This window comes from Malus domestica, chromosome 01 (genome assembly GCF_042453785.1).
Source record: "Malus domestica chromosome 01, GDT2T_hap1".
Classification (NCBI taxonomy): domain Eukaryota; kingdom Viridiplantae; phylum Streptophyta; class Magnoliopsida; order Rosales; family Rosaceae; genus Malus; species Malus domestica.
Genome location: NC_091661.1, coordinates 16,880,678 through 16,904,488, shown reverse-complemented (window position 1 = coordinate 16,904,488; position 23,811 = coordinate 16,880,678). Strand labels below are relative to the sequence as shown.

General features: G+C 36.5%; 1 protein-coding gene and 1 long non-coding RNA gene across 5 annotated transcripts; both read right to left on the bottom strand.

The window, feature by feature from the left end:
- Positions 1 to 7,610: 7,610 nt before the first annotated feature.
- Positions 7,611 to 8,940, bottom strand: LOC114822048 (uncharacterized). The gene is made up of 2 exons (XR_003770091.2): positions 8,605 to 8,940; positions 7,611 to 8,452 (listed from the first exon to the last, which is right to left on the bottom strand). It is a non-coding gene; the product is annotated as an uncharacterized lncRNA (long non-coding RNA).
- A 1,830-nt stretch (positions 8,941 to 10,770) lies between these two features.
- On the bottom strand, positions 10,771 to 15,108 carry LOC103417600 (receptor-like protein EIX2). 4 transcript variants are annotated; one of them, XR_011578515.1, is made up of 3 exons: positions 12,223 to 15,108; positions 12,017 to 12,112; positions 10,771 to 10,964 (listed from the first exon to the last, which is right to left on the bottom strand). XR_011578515.1 is itself a non-coding variant. In XM_070817821.1 (2 exons), exon 1 carries the CDS (start codon positions 14,485 to 14,487, stop codon positions 12,226 to 12,228), a length of 2,262 nt encoding a protein of 753 aa, XP_070673922.1. In that variant the 5' UTR covers positions 14,488 to 15,108; the 3' UTR covers positions 11,975 to 12,112; positions 12,223 to 12,225. The 4 variants fall into 4 exon arrangements, 2 of the variants coding, with proteins under 2 accessions (XP_070673922.1, XP_070673928.1); XR_011578514.1 differs by having other exon boundaries at positions 12,017 to 15,108; XM_070817821.1 differs by lacking the exon at positions 10,771 to 10,964 and having other exon boundaries at positions 11,975 to 12,112.
- Between the last annotated feature and the right edge of the window lie 8,703 nt (positions 15,109 to 23,811).

Genomic DNA, 23,811 nt, shown 5'->3' with positions numbered 1-23,811 from the left:
CATGGTTGGTTCGGTTGCTGCAATGGACGTCTACCCATTTGCAACAATCTTGTTTGTGATCTTCTCTTCCCCACGAAGAGAGGAGATTGTAGTGATCCACGAGGCCCTGTTTGAAAGCAAGAAGTGCTTCTCTTTCCCTCTCAAAGCACCTCGTCACTCCTCCTGAAGAAATATTATTGAATCCAAGAGAAAGGGAAGGCCTACACCTAAGGCCCCATAAAGGCATTATTTCAAAGTTAACTCTGTCCTTCTCTTTCAGCCTTGCCCGAAGAACTTTGCCCGACAAGCCTTGCCCGACTAAGCTTTGCCCGACAAGCCTTGCCCGACTAAGCTTTGCCCGACAAGCCCGCCAGTAAAGCAGAAGCCTGACAGGAAGCCTCAACCGGCGCCAACCATCCCGGGGAGCTGTGTGCTCGTCGGCCAGGGAACATCCTCCAAGGAAATTCCTGCCACGAACAAATTCATTTTATGTTGTAGGAGTCAACTAACATCCTAAGAAATCCATTAAAGAAATCCATTCAAATCCATAAAAATCTATAATAGGAATCCATATACATTTGTCAAAATCCAAGTAAAATTATAAATCTATTAAAATCTTTTCAAATTTGTTACTTAAAAAAAATCCATTAAAATTCTCTGAAATCCAAATTACCCCTTTAAGTTTTAATAGTTTGTTAGAATAATGTATTTGCCTTTAAAGTTAGGCATGAATCGTACATCACATGAGCCGCTTTCTCTAAAGTCAAAAGTAAAAGGGCAGGCAGAGATATAATTACTCAAAAACGTGTTTGTTGTTATTTTGTGTACATAATGAAGAGGACTTTCGTTGAATTGGGGAGAATCCATGCGTCGGACTGTGGGATGAATGATTCCCACTATTCTCTCTCTTGCTGTCTCTAGTTATGTGTATGTATATGTTTGGTGAATCGATAGGCCAAATAAAAATGTGTTAAACTATTATTTCAATACTTGCTGATGAATCAACATTATTCTATATTTTTACCATAGTCTTAGATATAATTTATTAACTATTTTGGTATAATTTTAATACTTTATTCTATATTTCGTTGGTAGGGAAAAAAGTTATCAAAAAAAAGGAATTTGAAGTAATTCTGTGTGTTTGTGATCTTTCAAGTTAATAGTGTAAAAATTCAAGATTTTTATTCCATGCCATTTGATTGTGGCAAAGAAAAGAAGGTTGACTGCGTAGTGCTATCAGTTTGAATTTTTGGGCTTAGTTGTTCTATAAGCCGGTCAAGATGGTGATTTTTAAGGAAGGTTCCTTCTACAAGTTTGTGAGGGATATACAAATCTTTCTAACGCCACCTTTCTGGGCTTGATTTAGTGTTGATATGATTATGAAACTAGAAACCCAATTTTCTGACACACCAAATTTTACAGGCATATAGAACTCAACATAAGGATCAACTTTTATAACTATCCCGACAATCAATTCTAGCCGGCAACCGACCAAAACCATCGGCCAAAACCAGATTTATAAGTTTCTAAACACCCGACTCCAAAACGGCTATTAATGTAGAAACAAAGCATACTAACTTGAAGATTGTGAAGAATAGATGAAGGTTCATAGCTTTGAAACCCTGAAATTATTAATGTTTCACAAGTAGTCGTTATTTCGGATGACTAAGATATTGGGAAAAATATTATTTTGATTGAGAACAATTGATGATCCGGAAGTAGTAGGATGAAACTAGAGGTGATTTTGATAGTATCTTTCGGAATATTTGTCAGTTTAGAGGACGACTAAATGATTGACATGTGGCAGCGACAGATGGTTGACTTCGCCACGTGACAAATTGATAGCTAGCCACATATGAATGATGACATGGGGTCACATATGAAGGATTTTGATTGGGGACAAAGGTCGTCTGTCCTTCCACTTCCAGTGCCCTTTCGTGCCCTCTTGTTCTTTGATTGGACCACAAAGAAAGAGAAAAGAATGAAGAGGAAAACGGACAAGGATTGTCTGCCCTCCACTTCCAGTGCCCTCCTGTTTTGTGTGGTCACGGTTAAGTTACGTCAACATTTTATATATATATTTTTTATAGATATAATAAGACAAAAATAAATAGTAATATAGAATGTTGACGTGGCTTAACCGTGACCACACAAATAGGAGGAAACGGAAATGACATCGGAAGTGGAGGGCAGACAATCCTAGTCCGAGGAAAACACCATTTGTTTTCCAAGTTTTCAGACCCGAAGAAAAAGAAGGAAAGTGAGACAGAGGGAACTTTGTAGCCTTCCAACTTGTTTACTGTATTTTCATAACTTGAGTTAAGTCGAATTACAGTACAATTTTCACATCAGTGATCAGGGAGTCGAATCCAAGCATCTAAGGCTGCAGATCAATTTAGAGAATTAAGGGACTCGTGAAATGTACGTGAAGTCGAATGGTGATTATTGTATTTTAGTAAATTCTTATTTATTGTGTATTTGACTCGTATATTAAATAAATCAATTTCCCATTCATTCTGGCGTACTAGCCTATTTATTCTTCCGCATCATTTTTAAATGAGCTAGTTTTCAAACCTGTTTAAGTTTCTTTTTATTTATTTTATTTTTATTCGCATATGGGCCCGAGATCATTTCTTTCACTCATTTTGAGTCCGGGACGTGACAATACTTCAATCGACGAAAATAGTTGCCGAAATCACGGTAAAAAAGCGGAACAAAATCAAAATTTTCACAATGCAAAATAAAAAATTCCATGGTATTAGAAAGAACAACTTTTTTCATACAAGAGGAGACAATAAGTGATGAACAAAATCAAAATTTCTACAATGCAAATAGAAAATGTATTGACCTGAATTAGTGATTTTTTGTCTTCAAATTATTACATGTATTTGCCTTACCCTTTGGCATGAATCTTTCATGTGCTGCTTCCTCAAAAGCAAAAATATAGTGCGCAAATTGTCGACATTGAGACAAGGCCACAAAATCAAACACAAGTTAAGTACACTAGTAGTTGTCCGTCATAATTTTAAAAGTGCAGTCACCAATCTCCGTCTCCAACTGAATGGCACATGCATGAGTGTCACCAAGATATGCATGAGCCAAAAAGATGCTGCTAAAACTGTGGAGCCAAAAATAATCACAATGCGACAGGATAAAAGAGGACAAAAATACCCTTAAGGTACAACGAGATTCTTACGCATGAGCAGCGGGCAATCATCCTTCAACTAAATCAAAAGTGCCCAAAATAGGTAACAATTCAAAACCTATCTCATCAAATCCCTTCTACAAGGTAACTCCTAAAACCTATTTCATTCCATATATTTTCTACCTCATTTTTCCATTTTTAGCTAATCAATTAGCTAATTATTTTAATCATTCCATAACTCCCTATATAATTTCTTTCAAAATATGTTAATTAGTCCATTAATAGATTTATTGCCTAGTTAAACTATTAATGGCTAATTAACCACAATTTACACCCAAAAAATACCTAAATGGCCGGTCCCTATTTTCCTAATAGGACCGGCCATATCCCTATATATAGCTCACCATTCTCTCCCAAAAACTAGTTCCAACTCTTGCTAAAATTCTCTAGAATTCTCAAACATTTTTTCTTTCTAAATTTTAACTTTGGCATCAGAGGTTCTTCAGCCAAAGCCCTCCATTCATCATGGGCACGTGAGGCTCTTGGCCTTGAGCTGAGATGTTCATTGTTTTGTAGGTGCAATTTTGTCTAAGATCAAGAAGGAAGAAATTTGCATCCACAAAAACAACATCAAAGCATTATCTGTCAACTCCACCCTTTCCTAAATCCAATCGTTTACAACATTTCAGTACTTGAAGTATGAATATCTCCATGACCTGTTGAATATCAATGTGCCACAAACATCCCAAAATTCAACAACAAACCCGATCCCCACACTGATGTAAAATCTTCTCAATGCATCCAATGCAGGGATTCATGTGTAGTAATAAAAGCAGTACGTTCAACCATGTTCATTAGAGTCAAATTAAGACCAAGTACAATTACTAAGGAAAGCAAAGTTATTCCACTTGATAAAGTTCATCGAGTACCAAGAGCATCTTCAATGGAATACCTATTTTTGGGTATCCACCACCACACTTGAGGACACTTTTAGGGGCTTTAAGAGAATATTCAGGTCTTCAAATGAATATTGTCTGCAATAGGAGGTCCTTATAATAGAATCTTTAAATGTAGGGACTAAAATATTTAAAAAAAAAAAGCATTGTTTATTTCGTTATAGTATTGTGGTTGCCGATAAAAACAAGAAACAAAAACCAAAAAAAAAAAAAAAACTCAACCGTTGGTTTCTCAATGGTTCAAAAAAAAAAAAGAAAAGAAAGAAAAATGACACAAGTGCAGTATGGGCCCATGACTGACGTTGCGTCAGTTTGGTGGTGAGAGAAGCTTTTGTCCAACATTATCACGTGGGTGAGGTTTGTTTCCCACTTAAAATCAACATTTGGGCGCACTCTTTGAGTCCCTATGTTGTCTTTACATTTGAGAATTTTTTTGAGGTATCCGATGAGTCTCTATACATTGGGATACTGTAAAAACCTTTAGTCCAGCTCATTAGAAGCCTATTGAAAGCCCTTTGTCCCTATATTTAGAGGCTATAAGGTTGTGGAGACACCATTTAGGCCATTTCCAACCTAAGGGTCCAGAGGGTCAGAGGGCCGAAAATAGCTTGAAAACCGTCTCCAACCGAGGGCTAGGTCAGAGGGCTCTGGAACCTGGGAGGGTCCCACGGAATCGAAGAGGGCTGGAGGGCTAGCTGCATGCAGCCAGCCAGCCTGGGGCTGGCCATTTTTTTTAATGTTTTGTTATTTCTGTCGGTTATAGCCGACATGAATACATTTATATTATTTAGTATAAATGTATTACTGTCGGTTTTCTTAAGAAAGAATTCAAATGCAACGGCTAGCTGACTAGTTGTTGCATTTGATTTGATTTTTTTTTTTACAGTTTTATTATTATTTTTTATTTACAAAATTTTTCATATAACTTCTATTTTTTCCTATAACTTTTATTTTACAAAATTTGTTTCATATTTTTTTTAAATTCCATTTTTTCCTATAACTTCTATTTCACAAAATTTGTTTCATTTTATTTTAAGTTGTAGTTTTTAAATAATAAATTATGTTTGGCCTTATGACCCTCTGGCCCTCGATTGGAGACGGTTTTTGTGTGATAGGGCTAAAACGAGCCATCTGGCCCTCGGTTGGAGACGGAGGCAAATATGGATATGTATTGTTCATTAAAATATTAATATCTTGGAGGATCTTAGAGGGCCAGATGACTAAAACGAGTCATCTGGCTAACCATCGGTTGGAGATGGCTTTAGAGTCCCCATTAGAAATGCCCGCTATATAATAATTCAGTAGACATTATAATTGATAAATTGAACCTTTATAATGCACCACATATATAGGTGAGTCTTTACCTAATTTGCTTTCCAACAAACTATTTTTTTATTCATCAAGGTACTGAAATCCAAGGGTAAAGCACTTTGAAGCTGTACATTCCTTCAAGTTCAACCATGTTCATTAGAGTCAAATTAAGACCAAGAAGCACAATCAGCTACGAAAGCAGAATAATTCCACTTGATAAACTACATCAAGCACTAAGCTATACAATAATTTCACTAGACAATGATTGATAAAATGAGATTTTTTTATGCACCAGATATAGGTGAGTCTTTAACAAATTTTCTTTCCACCTAATTTACTGCTTTTTCTAGTTCGCCCAATAATCTATATGCATTGCCCACCCACTAAGTTTTGATAAAATACAAGCAACCAAAACAAAGACGAGTTGTTTAACAAATTTGCTTTCCGCCAAACTACTTTTTTGATTAACAAATTTGCTTTCCGCCAAACTACTTTTTTGATTAACAAATTAACTACTTTTTTGATTAACAAATTTGCTTTCCGCCAAACTACTGTTTTGATTCACCAAGGTATGGAAATCTTAGTGTAAAATAATTTTATTAAAGCAACAACTTTCAAAAGTATTATCTTTTCAAGTCAACCACTAAATCTGGATGAAAGTTAATCTTTTTAAAAGCGAGGCAATCAGTGCACGCTTCAGTAGGTGAGATATTATAGCAAGAATGATCAATATTATTTAAATAAGTGCTTACAACATAATCATACTTTGCATGTTCATCATCCGGATTAAGTTTGGGGCTACATCTAGCTTTTCTAATTTGAGCAATATTCTAATCTAATTTAAACTATGGGAAGGAGGTTTAGAACATTGAGTTCAAGTTCAATAGAAGCATACTGCTATAGTCAATTTTCTACACCCAGGTATGTTGGGGCGACAAATAGCTTAAGTTAGGGACATTTGTTAGATTGTGAATGAGTCTGACTGTGTTGAGTAATGCTAGGTTAATCAAATTTATAAGCCAATTTCAAACCAAATTATGTGTCACCAATAAGAAATAAACACGTTAATCGACACTTAAACAATAATCCGAATATATGGAGATTACATGTGCCAAAGAAATGAAGTTTTTTTATTTGGAGGTGTTGTAACAACTCTATGGCGGTTCGGTGAAATCTAATTCGTAGGAGGATGAGAGTGGACAATTCATGTGTCCTTTGTGGGTGTGCTGAGGAAATGGAAGAACACCTATTTTTTGGGTGTGAATTTAGTCGTGTCATTTGGTATTGCTGCTCATTACAACTGGATGCAACGGCGTTTGTGGGGATTGATTTTCGTGCGTGTTGGAGTATATTGGTATGCGATGTAAGGATGAGCAGCGGAGAGAGGAGATTATGTAGGAGGTGGTTTTTGTTCTTTGGAGAATTTGGAAGTGCATAAATGAATTGGTGTTTCAAGGAGTGGTGAGAAACCCAAAAGATGCAATTGATTTAGGATAAAATGTCAATTTAGTCTCTGAACTGTTATCTTAGTAAAAATTAGGTCTTATTTTTCAGTTAATTACTAATTTCATCTCTAGTATTATATTCAAAGCTTTTTTTTATTCAATTTTTCATCAACTTAAGTCACTTGAAACACTTTAGAGTGTAAGACCATCATTTTTAGCCAATAAGCCCTTAACATTTTATATAGGTTGCGAATCCAATATCTAATTAACCCTTCAAAGTTAACTCCAAACACTATTCTTTATGTAAAATTACCAATCTACCCTCAAATGTGTATCACATGCATGTACCGTGACTTAAGTTGATGGAAAATTGAATATCGTAGCTTCAAATATAATATTAGGGATGTAATTGGCCGAGTTTTATAATTCAAGGACTAGTTTTTCTGAAAAAAAGAGAGAAGAAGTTAGGACCTAATTTTCACTCAGGTGATAATTCAGGAACTAAATTGGCCTTCTAATTGGAGAGAACTCTTGTGCTTCGGCAGGAGTGCCTCATCACGAACCCTTCAGTGGGTCCTTGAAGATATGAAGTTGACCGATAGTTTCATGATTGGTCAAGTACAATACAAATAGTTATCTCCCCAAGTTCTCGAGTGAGGAAAGTTTACTAGTTGGGACTTACAAAACCCAAGTCACTGAGTAATTACGAAACTTATAACTATCGAAGTGTAGTAGCATATAGTGGAGTCTGTTGAAATCTTCGAATAAGGAGAGTTGCTGAAGAAGGTGTCTTAATTTCCCGAGTCACCGAAGGAGCACAAATTTCAAAAATTCTCTCCCTTCCTTCTTCTGGTGTACATTTGAGCCTTCTTTTATAAGGCCACATATCTTTGTTTTATTCAATTTCTTTGTTGCCTCCCTGATTTTTATTTTTAATAGCTCAAGGCAAAAGAGGGAAGGAGGCCCACGCCGCTTAACCATTGCAGCAGGCTAACCTTATCCCTTTTGTGCTGGACGCCCACTAGGCCCAAGTTTGGACCCAGCCTTCTTGTTGCAGTAGCCAGCGCCCTTTCTATTGTTGTTTCCGTCTCTCTCCTCCAAACGGTCGCACAGCCACACAACTCTCTCTTTCCTTCCTTATCCCTTCATCCATTTCCTTCCTTATCCTCGTCGATCTCTCCTTTTCGGGCTGCACAAAGACCATCGTCTGTTCATGACTGAAGATCTGGGAAACGCGAGACCTCCAAAGGTTGAACTCGAAGCTCGTGACTGAAACTGGTCGTGGGTTGAGCTGCAGTTGCGTCGCGGGGAAAGCTGTGCTCGGGGGACGGCTGTCGAGGGATTCGAATGTGGTTGCGGCTGGGGTCTGGTGGTACGAACCGCGGGTTGAAGCTTCATGGGTTGCAGCGACGGGTCTGTGGAGTGCTGCTGCTATTGTGGAATAAGGCTGGCGTCGTGGCGATCCAAACTTCAAACCGCGAGGGCTGAAGGTGGGTGACCTCGTGGGTTGCGCTGCAGCGGGTTGTCGAAGTTAGTTCATCTTCAATGGCGAATGTGACCAAAACCCAGGTCTATTATTGCTGAATTTCTGCCGGAAGGCTTGGGGATCCATATAACTGAAGGAAAATTTGTGAAAATCTAAGTTCATTAAGCAACAAATTGCATGCTTTCAAAAATTAAATGGAGGAAGCGTGCTTGTATGCAATTTAAAACAAAACTTAAACCATGAAATTTAAAGCGTAGTAGTGGTAGTGAACTAAGACTTAACTCTAATAACAAAAGAGTTAAAAATTTGATACTTTGGAGTTTCTCTTTGCATGAGCAAAGACTAATGAGAAGACCTTCATTCTTCTCCTTGAGTTAGGACTCCATGGTCGTCATCTTCATCTTGTAGCCTCTTTGGATTCTTGAATTTGGATGCTTGAATGATTCTCCAAAAGTCCCCAAAAGTTGGAGACCTTTAAATTCTGACACCAAGAATGGTGAAGGACGAAGATAAGTGACCATGGAAGCAAAGATTGCTAGCTAAAGATTTGATGTTGGCTGGCCTCTCTAGAGAGAAAGAGAGAGCTTATGTTCGCTCATCTTTCCTCAAAGAAACCCTAATGAAGGATGGAGCTTAAAGCTGACCTTATACCTCATTCTAAGTGAGTAAAAAACTTGTAGTAAGTGAGCCATCACTCCATTCCCTCTTAGGCCGGTTTTGTGTGTGTTTTGGGTTAATTCCTATTTTGTGTGTGTGTTTGGATATTTTAAATATATATTTGTTTATGCTTATAAAGAAAAAGAGCTCTCGTTCTGGTCATCACCATTAAGCATCTGTTGCGAAACATGGTTCCGGCCGCCCACTCTTCTGGCACTGCAAATCTTTTTCTCTACAGTCAGTATTATTTTATTTTCTGATTAGGATGTAACTGGAAATTTTAAGTTGCGTAATCCACAATGGTTCTGCATGTAAATACGCAATTTGTAGAGAGAAACCTTGTTCTTGCTGCTGTTACGTATTTTCTTAAATCTTTGTTCACGGAGGTTGAAGATTTTGCTCGGAGGTTAAATTCAGACTGGCCTGAAAGGATGCAAGAAATCCTATCTTTGGGTCAGGAAAGGAGGCCTGTACCATTTTCCATTAATGGAAACAGTTCTGTCAGAAGATATGCTTGTATGTTCTCTTTCTTCTTACTTTTTTGTTCCTCTTCGAAAGCTTCTAGCCTTCTACCATTTTTTTTTTCCTGACACATAATACTCTTGTCACATAAGTAAATCAGCGCTAAGATATTTTCGTTACTTTCTTTTGGTAAGTAAGGTTACAAATGCTTTACATGTTTCTCCCTTCAAATAGCTTTTGAACCTAATGACATGCCATGTTCCTTAAGACCAAGGGTGGAGGGCGAGTGCTAATCCCGGTGGGTCTGTGAAACTTAACTCTGCAACCCGAAAAGAAAATGTTTTCACCATTCCTCTTTACTATATGATATCCATAAAGTATATAGTTGTGGAGTGAAAGCTGGAAAGTATAATCTGTTTACTTGTCTCCTACGTGTGGTTTTCCAGAATCTCCTTTATTTTTTATTTTTTATTTTTCACGGGCTGATGAATATTATTCATTAGTATTTCTTTTCGTATTCCTGGTTATTCATAGTTGGCCATTCTGTTTCTGTCACGTTATAATTTTACCAAGTGAGAGGAATTGATATTGATATCGATATTGCCCCCCTTCCCTGTTCACTTAGTTGGCTGTGCATTAGCTATTTGATTAGTGATATTCCCTCACTCAGACAAGCTTAATTCCACTAGTATTGTACCAATCCTGAATGTTCGATCAACGTTTGAATACATTGTATAACATATCTTTCTTTATGAAACTCCCGAGTGTGTATCTGTTTTATCCGCTTTTGAATCGTATGTTATTCACCGAAGGATCAGAACAAGAGACAAACATTAAACTCAAGAGCACTTATTCAGCATTACATTCCCTATTACTCATCTTACCACTCGAGCATACAGGAGTATATCCAGAGTGGAAACGGCTCGAACAAAACTCTTATTGGCCAAAGGCTGGAACAATTTTGACCAGATGCTAACAGGCTACCAAGAGTTCCTATTCTCATTTATTTGGACCCAAACATAATTATTTTTTCCCTTCTTCATAATTTAATCTTCTTCTTTTGTTGGGGTAATTAGCTGGAGTTGGATTTTGGGGGCAACTGTTCGTATGTTAGGGCAACAAATAAATCAAAAAATAATACTTCTGCCTCTATTTTTATGAGCCAAACTCGTCCGTTTATCACGAGCTTGTATGAGGTTACACGAACTGGTCGTCTCACTTATTTTGGCATTTGTTTAACAAGTTCAATGTAGTTTTGAAATTTTAATTCATGTCCTTCGTTTAGTGCCATTCTTTTTAGTCTCTTACACACAGCTCTTTGAACCTGGCTTTCAATTTGGAATGCAGTTTATTCATCCATTACAAATTGAGAAAAATTGAAACTAAAACCATAAATACTTGTGTGAAATTACAACTCGACAATGAGTCAAATACATCTACCTCTAATGTATTTGGAGAAATTCCAACTTATTGTTACAAGTAACAGTAGAGCTCTTCAATCTGTAAAATCTCTTCCCCCATAACTTAAAAGTTAGGGTAAAAGACTGTTTACAACCCTAATGTTTCGTGGTTTTCAACATTTAGTACATCAAGTTTTTTTCGTCTCAGAGTCATACCTAAAGTGTAAATTTTGGGACAGTCTCATACATCCGTTAGTCAAACTGTTAAGTTTTTCGTTAACTGTGACGTGGCGCACTGAGTGGGCGCCACGTGTCATCCACGTTTTTTTTTTCTTCTTCTTCCTTCTTCTTCTTCTTCCTCCGACTGCAACTTTCTACTTTTTTTTTTTTTTTTTTTTTTTTTTTGCTTCTTCCTTTTGCTTCTTCCTTCCTTCCTCCTTCATTTCCCTTTCTTCCCCTTCTTCCTTCTTCTTCCTCCGAAATTTGGGGAATGTTTTTTTTTTCTTTCTATCTTCTTCTTCTCCATCTTCTTTCTCAAAAAAAAAAAAAAAAAAACACTTTCATCTTCCCCCAAATTCGGAGGAAGAAGAAGAAGAACGAAGAAGGAGAAGAAGGGGAAGGAAGAAGGAGAAGAAGGAGGAAGAAAAAAAAAATTGAATCTGGGCAGATTCGGAGGAAGAAGAAGAAGAAGAAGAAGAAGAAGAAGGAAGGAAGGAGGAAAGAGAAAGAAGAAGAAGAAGGAGGAAGAAGAAGAAAGAAAAAAAAAAAAAAACAAACTTCCCCAGATTTCGGAGGAAGAAGAAGAAGAAGAAGGAAGAAGAAGGAAGAAGGGGAAGGAAGAAGGAGGAAGAAGAAGAAAGAAAAAAAAAAAACATTCCCCAAATTTCGGAGGAAGAAGAAGGAAGAAGAAGGAAGAAGGGGAAGAAAGGGAAAGGAAGGAGGAAGGAAGGAAGAAGCAAAAAAAAAAAAAAAAAAAAAAAAAAAAAAAACGTGGATGATACGTGGCGTCCACTCAGTGCGCCACGTCACAGTTAACGAAAAACTTAACAGTTTGACTAACGGATGTATGAGACTGTCCCAAAATTTACACTTTAGGTATGACTCTGAGACGAAAAAAACATGATGTACTAAATGTTGAAAACCACGAAACATGAGGGTAGTAAACAGTCTTTTACCCTAAAAGTTATTGCATTCTTCTTCTCCTTCAGGCTCCTCCTCAAACCGAAAGCCGAAAGGGTTAGCATGAAGTAGCAAACAAGACGATGAACGAGCTACAAAAATTCAGGTAAACCACAGGCGTTAGCTGTTAGCCGGGAGTTTAAAAGAGAAGAAGACATGTATGTTAATTGCAATATTATTCATTATGTCACAGAAAACTTACAGTTTATTCATCGAGCATTCTTTGTTGCCCGAACAATGTCACCCCGACATAAAGCCAATCATTTAAACCATTCAAGAGCTTGAAGTATGTGTATCTCCATAACCTATTGAATATCGAACTCCCACAAACTCCCCAGAATCCAACAACAAATCCAAGCCCCAAACTCACGTAAAATCCCGGAGTTATAAACCCATCATTATCTTCATCCTGATTCCCAACCACCGGCTGCTCCTCTGGAGTTGTTTCCTCAGAAGAGCATGTCTGAAGTGGAATTCCACAAAGGAGAGGATTTCCGGCAAAAACAGAGGGCTCATAAATTTGAAGCTGAGATCCTATGGGAATTTTTCCAGACAGGTTGTTGTTGGACAAGTCCAACATACCAAGGCCAGATATTCCAAAGAGACTTGTTGGAATTGTACCATGTATTTGGTTGTTTGACAAATCAAGCAAATCTAAAGACTGCAACTTCCCGATATTTGGAGTTATTTGACCTGTTAAGTTGTTTCTTGATAGGTTTAAAGAAACCAACCCCACAAGATCAGTGATTTCACAAGGAATCTCTCCTGTTAATCGGTTACTGGACAGATGAATACTCTTTACAAGCCCTAGAATGCTTTTGTATTTGGACATCATGCCTTTCCATATCAAGGATGCTTCGTCATCATAACTATAACCAGTGATAGTATGGGAGTTTACATAAATGGTACGAGTGATAGTTAGACTTGAACTTCCTCTTATAGCCAAATTAGTCAAATTGTTGAGGCATTTGGGTATACTTCCGGAGATATTGTTCATCGAGAAATCCAAAATTTGAATGCTTCTCATATTACACATTTGTAACGGAATGCTTCCATAGAAGTGATTCAAACGAAGTATAAGGATAGTCAAATTTGGAAGTCCATACCTTAACCATTCAGGTATCGGCCCTGATAAGTTATTATTTGCAACATCAAAAACTACTAGGCTTGAACAATTGTTCAAGGATGAAGGCAATTCCCCCACAAATCCATTATTGTTTAGGTTCAATGTTTGAATAGAAAATAAAGAGCCCATTGTGGTAGGAATTCTCCCCGAAAAATGGTTGTCACTCAAATCAAGAATTAAAAGATTTTTGAAATGAGTCCAGCAATCGGGAAGTTGTCCGTCTAAATGGTTGCTCGAGAGATCAAGCAACGTTAAGTTACTTGCCTTCATTGGAAACAAGAAAGAAAAAGACCCTGAAAAATTATTGTGGGACAGATCAAGAGATGACGCTTTTAATAGGAATGGAGGGACTTGACCTTCCAATTGGTTCCAACTCAAATTTAGTAGACGAGGGTAATATAAAAAATCGATTTGCGAGTTTGGAATTGTTCCCCTAATTTGATTGTTGGAGAGATCTACAAAATCAATTTCATTATGATGAGACAGCCTTTCCCAAAACCAACTTGGAAGGGTATCAGATATTCCTGCATTAGAAATATCAAGGACTGAATAACTTCTTTGAGTTTGAAGCCAATTTGGAAAATGTGGGCCCATCTTGCAAGACCCCAAGAATATGAAATCCAATTGGAAAGGGGGAACCCATTTAGAATGGAAGTTTAAAGTTAGTGAGGCCGAGGACAAACCAAAACATCTTAATCTGGAGAGACCCGAGAAATGACTTTCTGAAATCACCCCTTCAAATTGGTTAAAAGAGAGATCTAGATATGTAAGAGAGCTCATGTTTCCAATGACATCGGGAAATAAGCCAGTTAATTGGTTGAAAGACATGTCAAGATGACCAAGACTGGCATTGTATTTGGACAACCAACGAAATATGGAAGAAGTGAGTTCGTTGGAACTAAGGTCAACATGAGCAAGAGATCTAGACGAATTTATGTTAAAAAGAGTACTGGAATGAATTGCAGGAGAAGGAAGACTGCAATTTAACAGTGTCAAGTTTGTAAGTTTGGGGAGCTTACTAACTATTTCCAACCAGTCAGGAACATTACTAAGATTGTTGTAACTCAGATCCAAATATGTTAAAGAAGAAAGATGAGGTAGCCATGAATTGAGATTTACTACATTAGCAAAGTGATTGAAGCTGAGATCAAGATGTTGCAAGTGGGTAAGGTTTCCAACTTGACTTGGAAATTGACCACCAAAAGAAGCACTAAAGAGATCGAGGTATCTTAAACTGGAAAGGGAACCAATGAAATCTGGAAGTCGGATCCCATTGAAGTTTATCCACGAAAGGTCCAAATATTTCAAATGCTGCAACTCAATGAGTTTAGGATTCATCATCTTACCTTGCAAATGATATCGGATATCGTGTGGGTGTCCTTTCTGATCAAATGAGCGACTTCGATGGTAACGTTCCAATCCAAGATCAAGTTGAATAACATGGTTGGTACGGTTGCTGCAGTGGACGCCTACCCATTTGCAACAATCTTGTTTGTGTTCTTCTATTCCCCACGAAGAGAGGAAGTTGTTGTCATCCACGAGGCCTGTTTGAAAGCAAGGAGTGCTTCTCTTTCCCTCTCAATGCACCTCATCACTCCTCCTGAAGAAATATTGTTGAATCCAAGAGAAGGGGAATGGTTGACAACACATGGTAGTAAAATTACCACCACAATTAAAGCATGAAAGAGTTTGTTGAAGCATCTGATTCCATCACCCTCCATTTTAATTGAACTAAATCAACCTAAATACAATTGAAGAATGAAAAAGAAAAACTGTGGATTCAGGATTTTGATTTAGAAGAAGCTGCAAATGGGGTTCAAAATGGTCAGGAATTATTTTTATTTTTATTTTTTATTTTTTGTTTTTGTTGGGTGGGTGGGTTGGTTGGGTTGGGTTGTGTGGTCCGTGTTGGCTGAGGGCGTGGGTGGCTGTGGATGAAAATGTAGGATATGCATTAATGAAGATAATACGTACAACCATAGGATGCATATGGCTTCATTAAAAATCTTGCTGGGAATTTCAAACCAATTGAAGGGAAAAAGTGTGTTCCACACCAAATAATAGATGATAAGAGTAATATTTTTGATATTCTTGCTCTATTTTTCACTAGACTGACTTATCTTTTTGGTTAGAAATTGTTTTTTATTTTTATACAACGATATATATTTACACTATAAGAGTAAATATTGTATCAAACTCACAATTTTACGAGATTTAAATTTAACACCTTCTACTTATAAATGAAAATGAATATTATTAGTTCGTAGTACTAAATGTGAAAAATTGTTAATGAAAAACCGACAAATGTCACGGACAATCTATGACACGCTATGTTTGGGTGTGGGATTTTCAAGTCATGAGATTGAAAAGCCAAATTATAAAAGAGAACACCACAAAATAAGAAAATTATTTAATAGTACGTTGAATTGAATGATACGGAATAAATGAATAAGATTTTAAAAGGGAACTTTAACGAAAAGCACCCGGTACTGTTCACTTTAACGAAAAACCATATTTTTACACTAAAAAGTCAATCCTGATACTATTCACTTTACCCTTTATTTTGTCCTTATCATTAAAACTCAAAGTTTTCAAGCCCTTTTCATTAGTTTTCCTAAATTTTAAAAATAGAATATCCAATAATGTCATTCACTTCAAACACTAGTTTAGGTACGGACATTTTGGTACACTAGTTTAGTATAATATATTTAGGTACCGACATTTCAGTACACTAGTTTAATATCATATATTTAGGTATGGAATTTTTTGGTACACTTATGTTTTTGCATATTTTCTTATGTGCCACTAATTCACTACAATATATTTAGGTACAGACATTTCGGTACCCTAATTTAGTAAAATATATTATAATACAGACGTTTAGGTACCCTAATTAGAGGAAATAAAATTAATGAATTAAAATGTGTATAACAATCAATTTAAATTTTAATGTAATGACATTAAATAAGATATCTATTAAATATTAAAACAAAAATATAATATAAATTTGAATTAAGTACACATTAAAGGACTAAAATCAATATCCAATCTAACACTAAATATTTATTGAAGTGTAATCTTCTCCAAAGATTAAAGTTCAAAACCCCCTTCTTTTTAATCCGTTTCTGCTCATTTATCATTGTTGTTGTTGAGGTGAGATTAACGTGTCCAGCAAGCCTTTGAAACTCGTTTTTTGTGCACTCGGTAACCTCATGTTTTACATTGCCTGAAGCATTGTTGTTTAACATTAAGGTTCTTGTCAACAAAAGCGTGGGAAGACCGGCTCCAATTCCACCACACGCTCTCAATGTTAATGTCTTTGATCTTGGTTGAATTATTTGTCTTCTTTTCTTTGTATCTTGATTAATAATTTGTTCCAAAGTTTCTCAAGGAAAATTATTGAAAAGAATAAAATGATACACTATTAAAAGGGATAAATTTGTTCCAAGTCTTCTTTTCTTTTAGCTTTGGAATCGTCACAGCTTGCAAAGAAGAGACAATTCAAGAATGAATGAAGAATGAAAACTATGGATTCAGGATTTGACGCGTTTTCACCATCTTTATTATGGTTAAACGTGAATTCTGCTTTTCCCAAGTCGTTTATCATTTGTCTCAATCGTACTACAAAATAAATATACATATACAAATAAATTACAAGCTAAGAAAATAAGTGACGAGCAAAATTAAAATTTTCACGATGCCAATTGAAATATATTGACTTGACCTTTGGCATCAATATTTCATGGAGTGTTACTAGACTCGCCCTAATGTTTTATCTTTCCACCCACATTATAATCTCACCGACCTCAAAAAGATGAAAAAATTAAAATGTTATTTTCAAACCCACTATTATTTATAAAATAACCTTTAATATATATGCTATAACATATCTCTTCCTCCTCTGCTTGTACTTGCAAAAAAACTGAAATTAAATGTTTAAACAAACAGAAATGAAATGGTGGTGTTATAGATAGAGGAAGAAAGAAGTGACAGAGAGGTAGAGAGAAGTCCAAGGAGACAAAATAAAGGGTAGGGAAGAAAAGGAGCACTAGCGTGATTAGAAACGAGCCAAAGTGGATTCTCTCACTCTTCTTGTCTTTTTTGTTTCAGGTTTTTTTCCATGTTTGAAAATGGAGCATGAGAACGAAATTTTGAGAATAAAATCAAAGCCGTAGGTGGGTATTCAAATAAAGGGGAGCACCTTGCTATCATGAAAACGCCAGATGTTACCATAGTGGCTGCATGAATCTGAGTCATTTCCAATCAAAGTTGGTTTAATTATCAAATTCATATTCTTCACAATTGACGGCGTATTTTTCAAGATAATCTGATCCGATATCTCTCAATTCAACTGAAGGGACGATGAGGAGATAGATTTTTGGGTAAAAGACTGTTTACTACCCTCATGTTTCGTGGTTTTCAACATTTAGTACATCATGTTTTTTTCGTCTCAGAGTCATACCTAAAGTGTAAATTTTGGGACAGTCTCATACATCCGTTAGTTAAACTGTTAAGTTTTTCGTTAACTGTGACGTGGTGCACTGAGTGGGCGTCACGTGTCATCCACGTTTTTTTTCTTTTTTTTTTCTTTTTTCTTCTTCTTCTTCTTCCTCCGACTGCAACTTTCTGCTTTTTTTTTTTTTGGGGGAATGTTTTTTTGTTTTTTTCTTTCTTCTTCTTCCTCCTTCTTCCTCCCCCTTCTTCCTTCTTCTTCTTCTTCTTCTTCTTCTTCTTCTTCTTCTTCTTCTTCTTCTTCTTCTTCTTCTTCTTCTTCTTCTTCTTCTTCTTCTTCTTCTTCTTCTTCTTCTTCTTCTTCTTCTTCTTCTTCTTCTTCTTCTTCTTCTTCTTCTTCTTCTTCTTCTTCTTCTTCTTCTTCTTCTTCTTCTTCTTCTTCTTCTTCTTCTTCTTCTTCTTCTTCTTCCTCTTCCTCCGAATCTGCCCAGATTCAATTTTTTTTTCTTCCTCCTCCTTCTTCTCCTTCTTCCTTCCCCTTCTTCTCCTTCTTCGTTCTCCTTCTTCGTTCTTCTTCTTCGTTCTTCTTCTTCTTCCTCCGAATTTGGGGGAAGATGAAAGTGTTTTTTTTTTTTTTTTGAGGAAGAAGATGGAGAAGAAGAAGAAAGAAAAAAAAAAAACATTCCCCAAATTTCGGAGGAAGAAGAAGGAAGAAGAAGGAAGAAGGGGAAGAAAGGGAAATGAAGGAGGAAGGAAGGAAGAAGCAAAAAAAAAAAAAAAAAAAAAAGTAGAAAGTTGCAGTCGGAGGAAGAAGAAGAAGAAGGAAGAAGAATAAGAAAAAAGAAAAAAAAAAACGTGGATGACACGTGGCGCCCACTCAATGCGCCACGTCACAGTTAACGAAAAACTTAACAGTTTGACTAACGGATGTATGAGATTGTCCCAAAATTTACACTTTAGGTATGACTCTGAGACGAAAAAAACTTGATGTACTAAATGTTGAAAACCACGAAACATTAGGGTAGTAAACAATCTTTTACCCTAGATTTTTTCTTTCTTTCTTGTGCTGGTCCTTGATGTCAACGTGTTATTTGTTTTGTTTCATGTGCAGCTTTCAAAGTCAAAAGTCAAAATTCAAAATCGCGTTTATTGTTATTTGTTTCGTTTTTTTGGGGGATATATATATATATATATTTTTTTTTTTTCACATTAAGTGGAATAAATAATATACCAAACTCGTCAGTCAAAATTTAAATTTGAATCATTTTCATCGGAGAGATGCAAATTTAGGATATCAATATTACATTTAAATCACATTTCACATTTGTAGGGATAAATGTTACTTCTACTTGAATCGGAGACATGTAAATGTATATTCCATTTATTGTGCCCCTTTTTATTAGCGCGGACCACTTCTAATATATGTAAATTTACATTATTATTTACATCTTTCGACAAAATTGAATATTTTATATTCTTTTTTGAAAGCTTTGCGGTCAACCAAAAATATAAAATGCAAATTTGAAGGCATTCAATTGCTTTTGTTAATTCATAACACACTATATACATACATACATACATACATACATATATATATATATATATATTAATAGAAAAAGATGCTTAAATGAGCTCCGTGCCGTGAAAATCAGGCCCAGTATATACAGTAGTGTTTATACTTTCACTAAGGGGTGTGATATCCACACACCCCTTTTTACTTCTCTCACACATTTTTTATTTTCAGCTATCGGATCAGATGAATTGAAGAAGATCAACGGACAGAAATTAACAAGGGATGTGTGAGAAGTAAAAAGGGGTGTGTGGATAGCACACCCTTTTCACTAAATGCAAATATTGTAGAGAGATTTTTTAGTGTAAATAGAACATAAGGTGGTACATCACATGTCATCATATAAATAAGTGAGATATGTGTGCTAAAAAGTTAATAACTTAAAAAATAAAATTTTCAACTATTTATATAAAAATACATGGTGTACCATCCGTGTTCTAGTCACAATGAAAATTTTCTACATATTGTAGGGTCTCATGGTAATTAATCCCAGTCACAATTGTTCTTGACTTTTATCATCAAAGTTCGATTAATTGGTACCAGACAGACAGTTAAAAACTGTCGTTTATGACCATTTTTGTACTAGTGATATAATCCAGTAACGTTGGACCATATAGGGTCTAAGAAAACGGACTCTGTTTTTGGAACTGAATTCTAACTTGTATTAGTTGATTCTTTAAAAAATCATCTAATAGTTACAACTTGGTAAATATTTGCTATCCGATTCCCCGATTCCCGATTCCCCCCTTATCCACAGAACTTTGAGATCACTTCTCATGTCTCCCAAAGTAAAAAAGGTACTTGCAGAAATGCAAGATGGGCAAATACCCATTGGTTATGGGTAATCGCGGTAACCCGTCCATTTAAATTAAACGATTACAGTTATGGGTAACCGTTTAGATAAATAAATGGTTATGGGTATAACCGTTTAGCCGTGAAATTTAAATGAGCGGCTATGGGTATTAACCGCCGTTATAAACGGATAACCGTTTACCCATCTATTTTATATATGTAAAACTAATACAAATCATGTTCTCGATCCAATAATACTTAGCACCCAATAAATTAGCAAGGAATTCATCGGTCATTCTCTCAATAACAATGTTATAGGAATGATGATTCTCATCATCAAGTAATTTAAATTTCTTGCAGATAACCGTGAAATTGACAGAAATGCTTTGACAAAAATGTCTTCTAAACAATTTTTGTAACCCAATAATACTTAGCAAATATTATATTACCTTCATTGGTAACAGTTAAAAATATCGTCTGTAAACTATTATTTCAATTATTGGAATGGTATAAGAACTTAAAAAATTAAAATACGGAAATGTATGATGAATGTACCTATAACGGTGTTTAATTGTCAAAAAAAAAAAAATTATGACAATTTTTTTTTTAAATTTTCAAGTTGTTAAAAAACATGTAGACTGGTGAAAAATGAGTAATGGTAAAAAAAAAAAAGATAAACAGGTTAAAAAGGATAAATGGGTAAACGGGTATTAAACAGTTACGGTTAAATAGATATGCGGTTATGAGTATGGTTAAACGTTTATAAACGGTTATGGGTATGAGTATAACCGTTTAGGCAATTACCCAATGGGTAAACGGTTATGCGGGTATGAGCATAAACGGTTATGGGTAAATAACCGCGGTTACCCGCTCACCATAACCATTGCCCATCCCCAAATGCAACTAGCTTATGTCAATGGATGCTCGTGGATTTTGTTTTGCAATGAACGATCAGCGCGAAACCTAATTCCGTTCTATAGAGCACAAGCAATATAGATGTTGGTGTAGATTAGCCAAGCTTGTGTCTTACCAAGTGTGAACGGAACAAAGAAAGCCGGTTGGCCATGGCCGTCCATCAAGTTCAAAGCCACATATGTGATAAGGAGACCTGTAATTTCAAATCGCCAAGCAACCATTCATAAGGAGGCAATTGTCAGTTATGCTAAACGTCAATGAATCCATTGACCTTTGTTTCCCATATACAAACAGAAAACACAAAGCCAATTAGATGAGAAGGCAAATTCTCTGCCCTCCCACTTCCTGTGCCCTCTCGTGTCCTTCTGTTTTGTGTGGTCACGGTTAAGCCACGTCAGCACTTTATATTACTATTCATTTTTATCTTATTATCTCTATAAAAAAAAATATAAAATGTTGACATGGCTTAACCATAACCACACAAAACAGGAGGGTACGGGAGGGCAGAGAATCTACCTCCATTAGATGAAGCAAGTTGTCTATGGTATATTGCTCGCTTGTGCTTCCGTTTTTCATATCTTTTAGGGAAGGAAATTGTTTGGCAGATTCTTTTGCTAATTTTGGTACAATAAATAGTAGTTTTACATAGTGGGACTTGATACTTGATTTTGCAGATGCATCATATAGAAGAGACCGTGTTGGACTTCATTTTTTTCGTCCGAGGTAATCTTTTTCGGATATGGTTTGTAGATTGTCACTTGGTTGCAATGACTTCTAAGTTCTATATCAGAGGGTTTTTTATCATTTGCACCCCCGTCTTTTCTTGTATTCATTTTCTTCAAGTTTCAGGAGGGGTCAAGTTTTTATTCCCTTCTCATTTGTTGTAGTATGACATGTAATGTTTGTCCTTTTAACTAGGTGTAACTTTTATTTTTCATGTCAATAAATTTTCTTCGTACTGCGGAGATTCAAAAAAAAGAAAAAAAAGATGATGAAGCCAGTTGTAGCTAAAACAGTCACACGTTCATACTGAGACGTACGGGACAAGGTAAATCAAGGAGCAAAATGTTGCCATGAGTGGTATTAAAAAAGGCATATAAATATATTGTAAATATTAAAAATTCTTTATTAGGAAGGATATGTGTGTGTCCTTTATTGTTTCCTTATAGAACAAGGATTGTATCTTGTATATATGTCTATTATGCAATACAATGAAATTCAAGCCGTAATTTCAATTTGGCATCAGAGACAAGCGTAACCCTAAAAAATTCCCACCGTGCCGCTGCTACAGTAAAAGCAAGAAAACCTCGAGAAAGCCCCTCACACATCTATGATCTCTGCTACGTTTCTGCAGCAAGTCCAGGCTGCCGTGTTGCTGTTGTAGGAGACAAGGACCACATCAGATTTCAGGGTTTGTCACTGCATCCCTGCAGCAAAACCGTGTGTGTGGTGTGTATTGTGATTAATGGCAAGTGACAAAGGAGAGGCTGTGCTGAAATTGGAAGGTAGGGCATTTGGCTCTACCCACGGGTCAGTTGTCAATCATGTGGTTATTCAAAATGATGCTTCAAACGTACCAAATACCGTAAAACTCAATGGATCAAATTACCCTCTTTGGTCAAAAGTATTAGAGATGCATATTGCTGAGCGTGGAAAAAAAGGGTTCGTGACAAGGAGTATTAAGGAGCAATCAAGATGGAGTGTGCTCTTGACTTTGCCAAGAAGGGCGGCCTATTGGTGTATACTATGCTGATCTTAAAGTTGTTTGGCAAAAACTCGATCAGATAAGACCAATCAAGATGGAGTGTGCTCTTGACTTGAAGACACTTCGGGAAGAAGTTTAACTAGACCGTGTGTATGCTTTTTTAGCGGGCCTCGATGATGTGTTTGACAAGGTCCGTAGTGATATTTTGAGAACTCACCCTCTACCATCCGTGGAGGAAGTGTTTTCAGTAGTTAGGCGGGAAGCTCAACGCCATGCTATTATGATGGGAGTTAGTGCCGCTAGGAACCAAGGAGGAACCCTTCTCGTGCCTATGATGTCACGACCTCATTCTTCTGGTCGGCCCTAGTCCATCTTCATCACCTGATTCTTACCCTTTCACTCGAGATAATAAGGATGATTTGAAGTGTACTTTTTATGGGCAAACTTGTCATACGGAAGATACGTGTTTTCAGAAACATGGAGTACCTGAATGGTTTCCGGAATTGAAGAAAAAGTTGCGTGCTAAAGAGCGTGCTTCTAGCGGAGCTAGTGGAAGGCATCCACCTATGGCTGCCACAACAACTGGAAACAAAGATGCCGTGCCTACTCAGGGGATCCAAGTCAAGCCTTGTTGACCCGACTCAATCCCAGTGAGTCTTCATCCAATACAGGTATTGTGGGCGTGTTCTTTTAGCCTCTGGTACTGAACAACATACAAGTTGGATTATGGACTTTGGAACAACTGATCATATGACGTTTGATAAAAGGTTATTTAAGTATATGACAATGACACATCAAAAGTGTGTTGCCACGACAAATGGCACCACTGCCATGGTGACTGGAGCTGGCATAGTGGACTTCACGCCATCTCTTTCTCTCCACCACTGTTTGCTTGTTCCGTCGTTGCCTCACCATTTATTATCTATTCCCCAAGTTACTGAGCAACTGGATTGTGTTGTACTTATGTATCCATTTTTTTGTTTTATTCAGGATATTCAGACCAAGGAGATAATTTGGCGTGGCACTAAGATAGTGTACTATGTGGATGACGTCGTTCCTGGCAAAGTTAATGCAGTTCAAGCATCCTGTACTAGTAATCTGCAAGAAGTTTGGTTGCTACATCGTTAGTTAGGACATGTTTCTTTTGGTTATTTAAGGCGTATGTTGCCTAGTATGTTTCATGAAATAAAGGAATCAGACTTATATTGTGAAGTATGTATTCTTGCTAAGA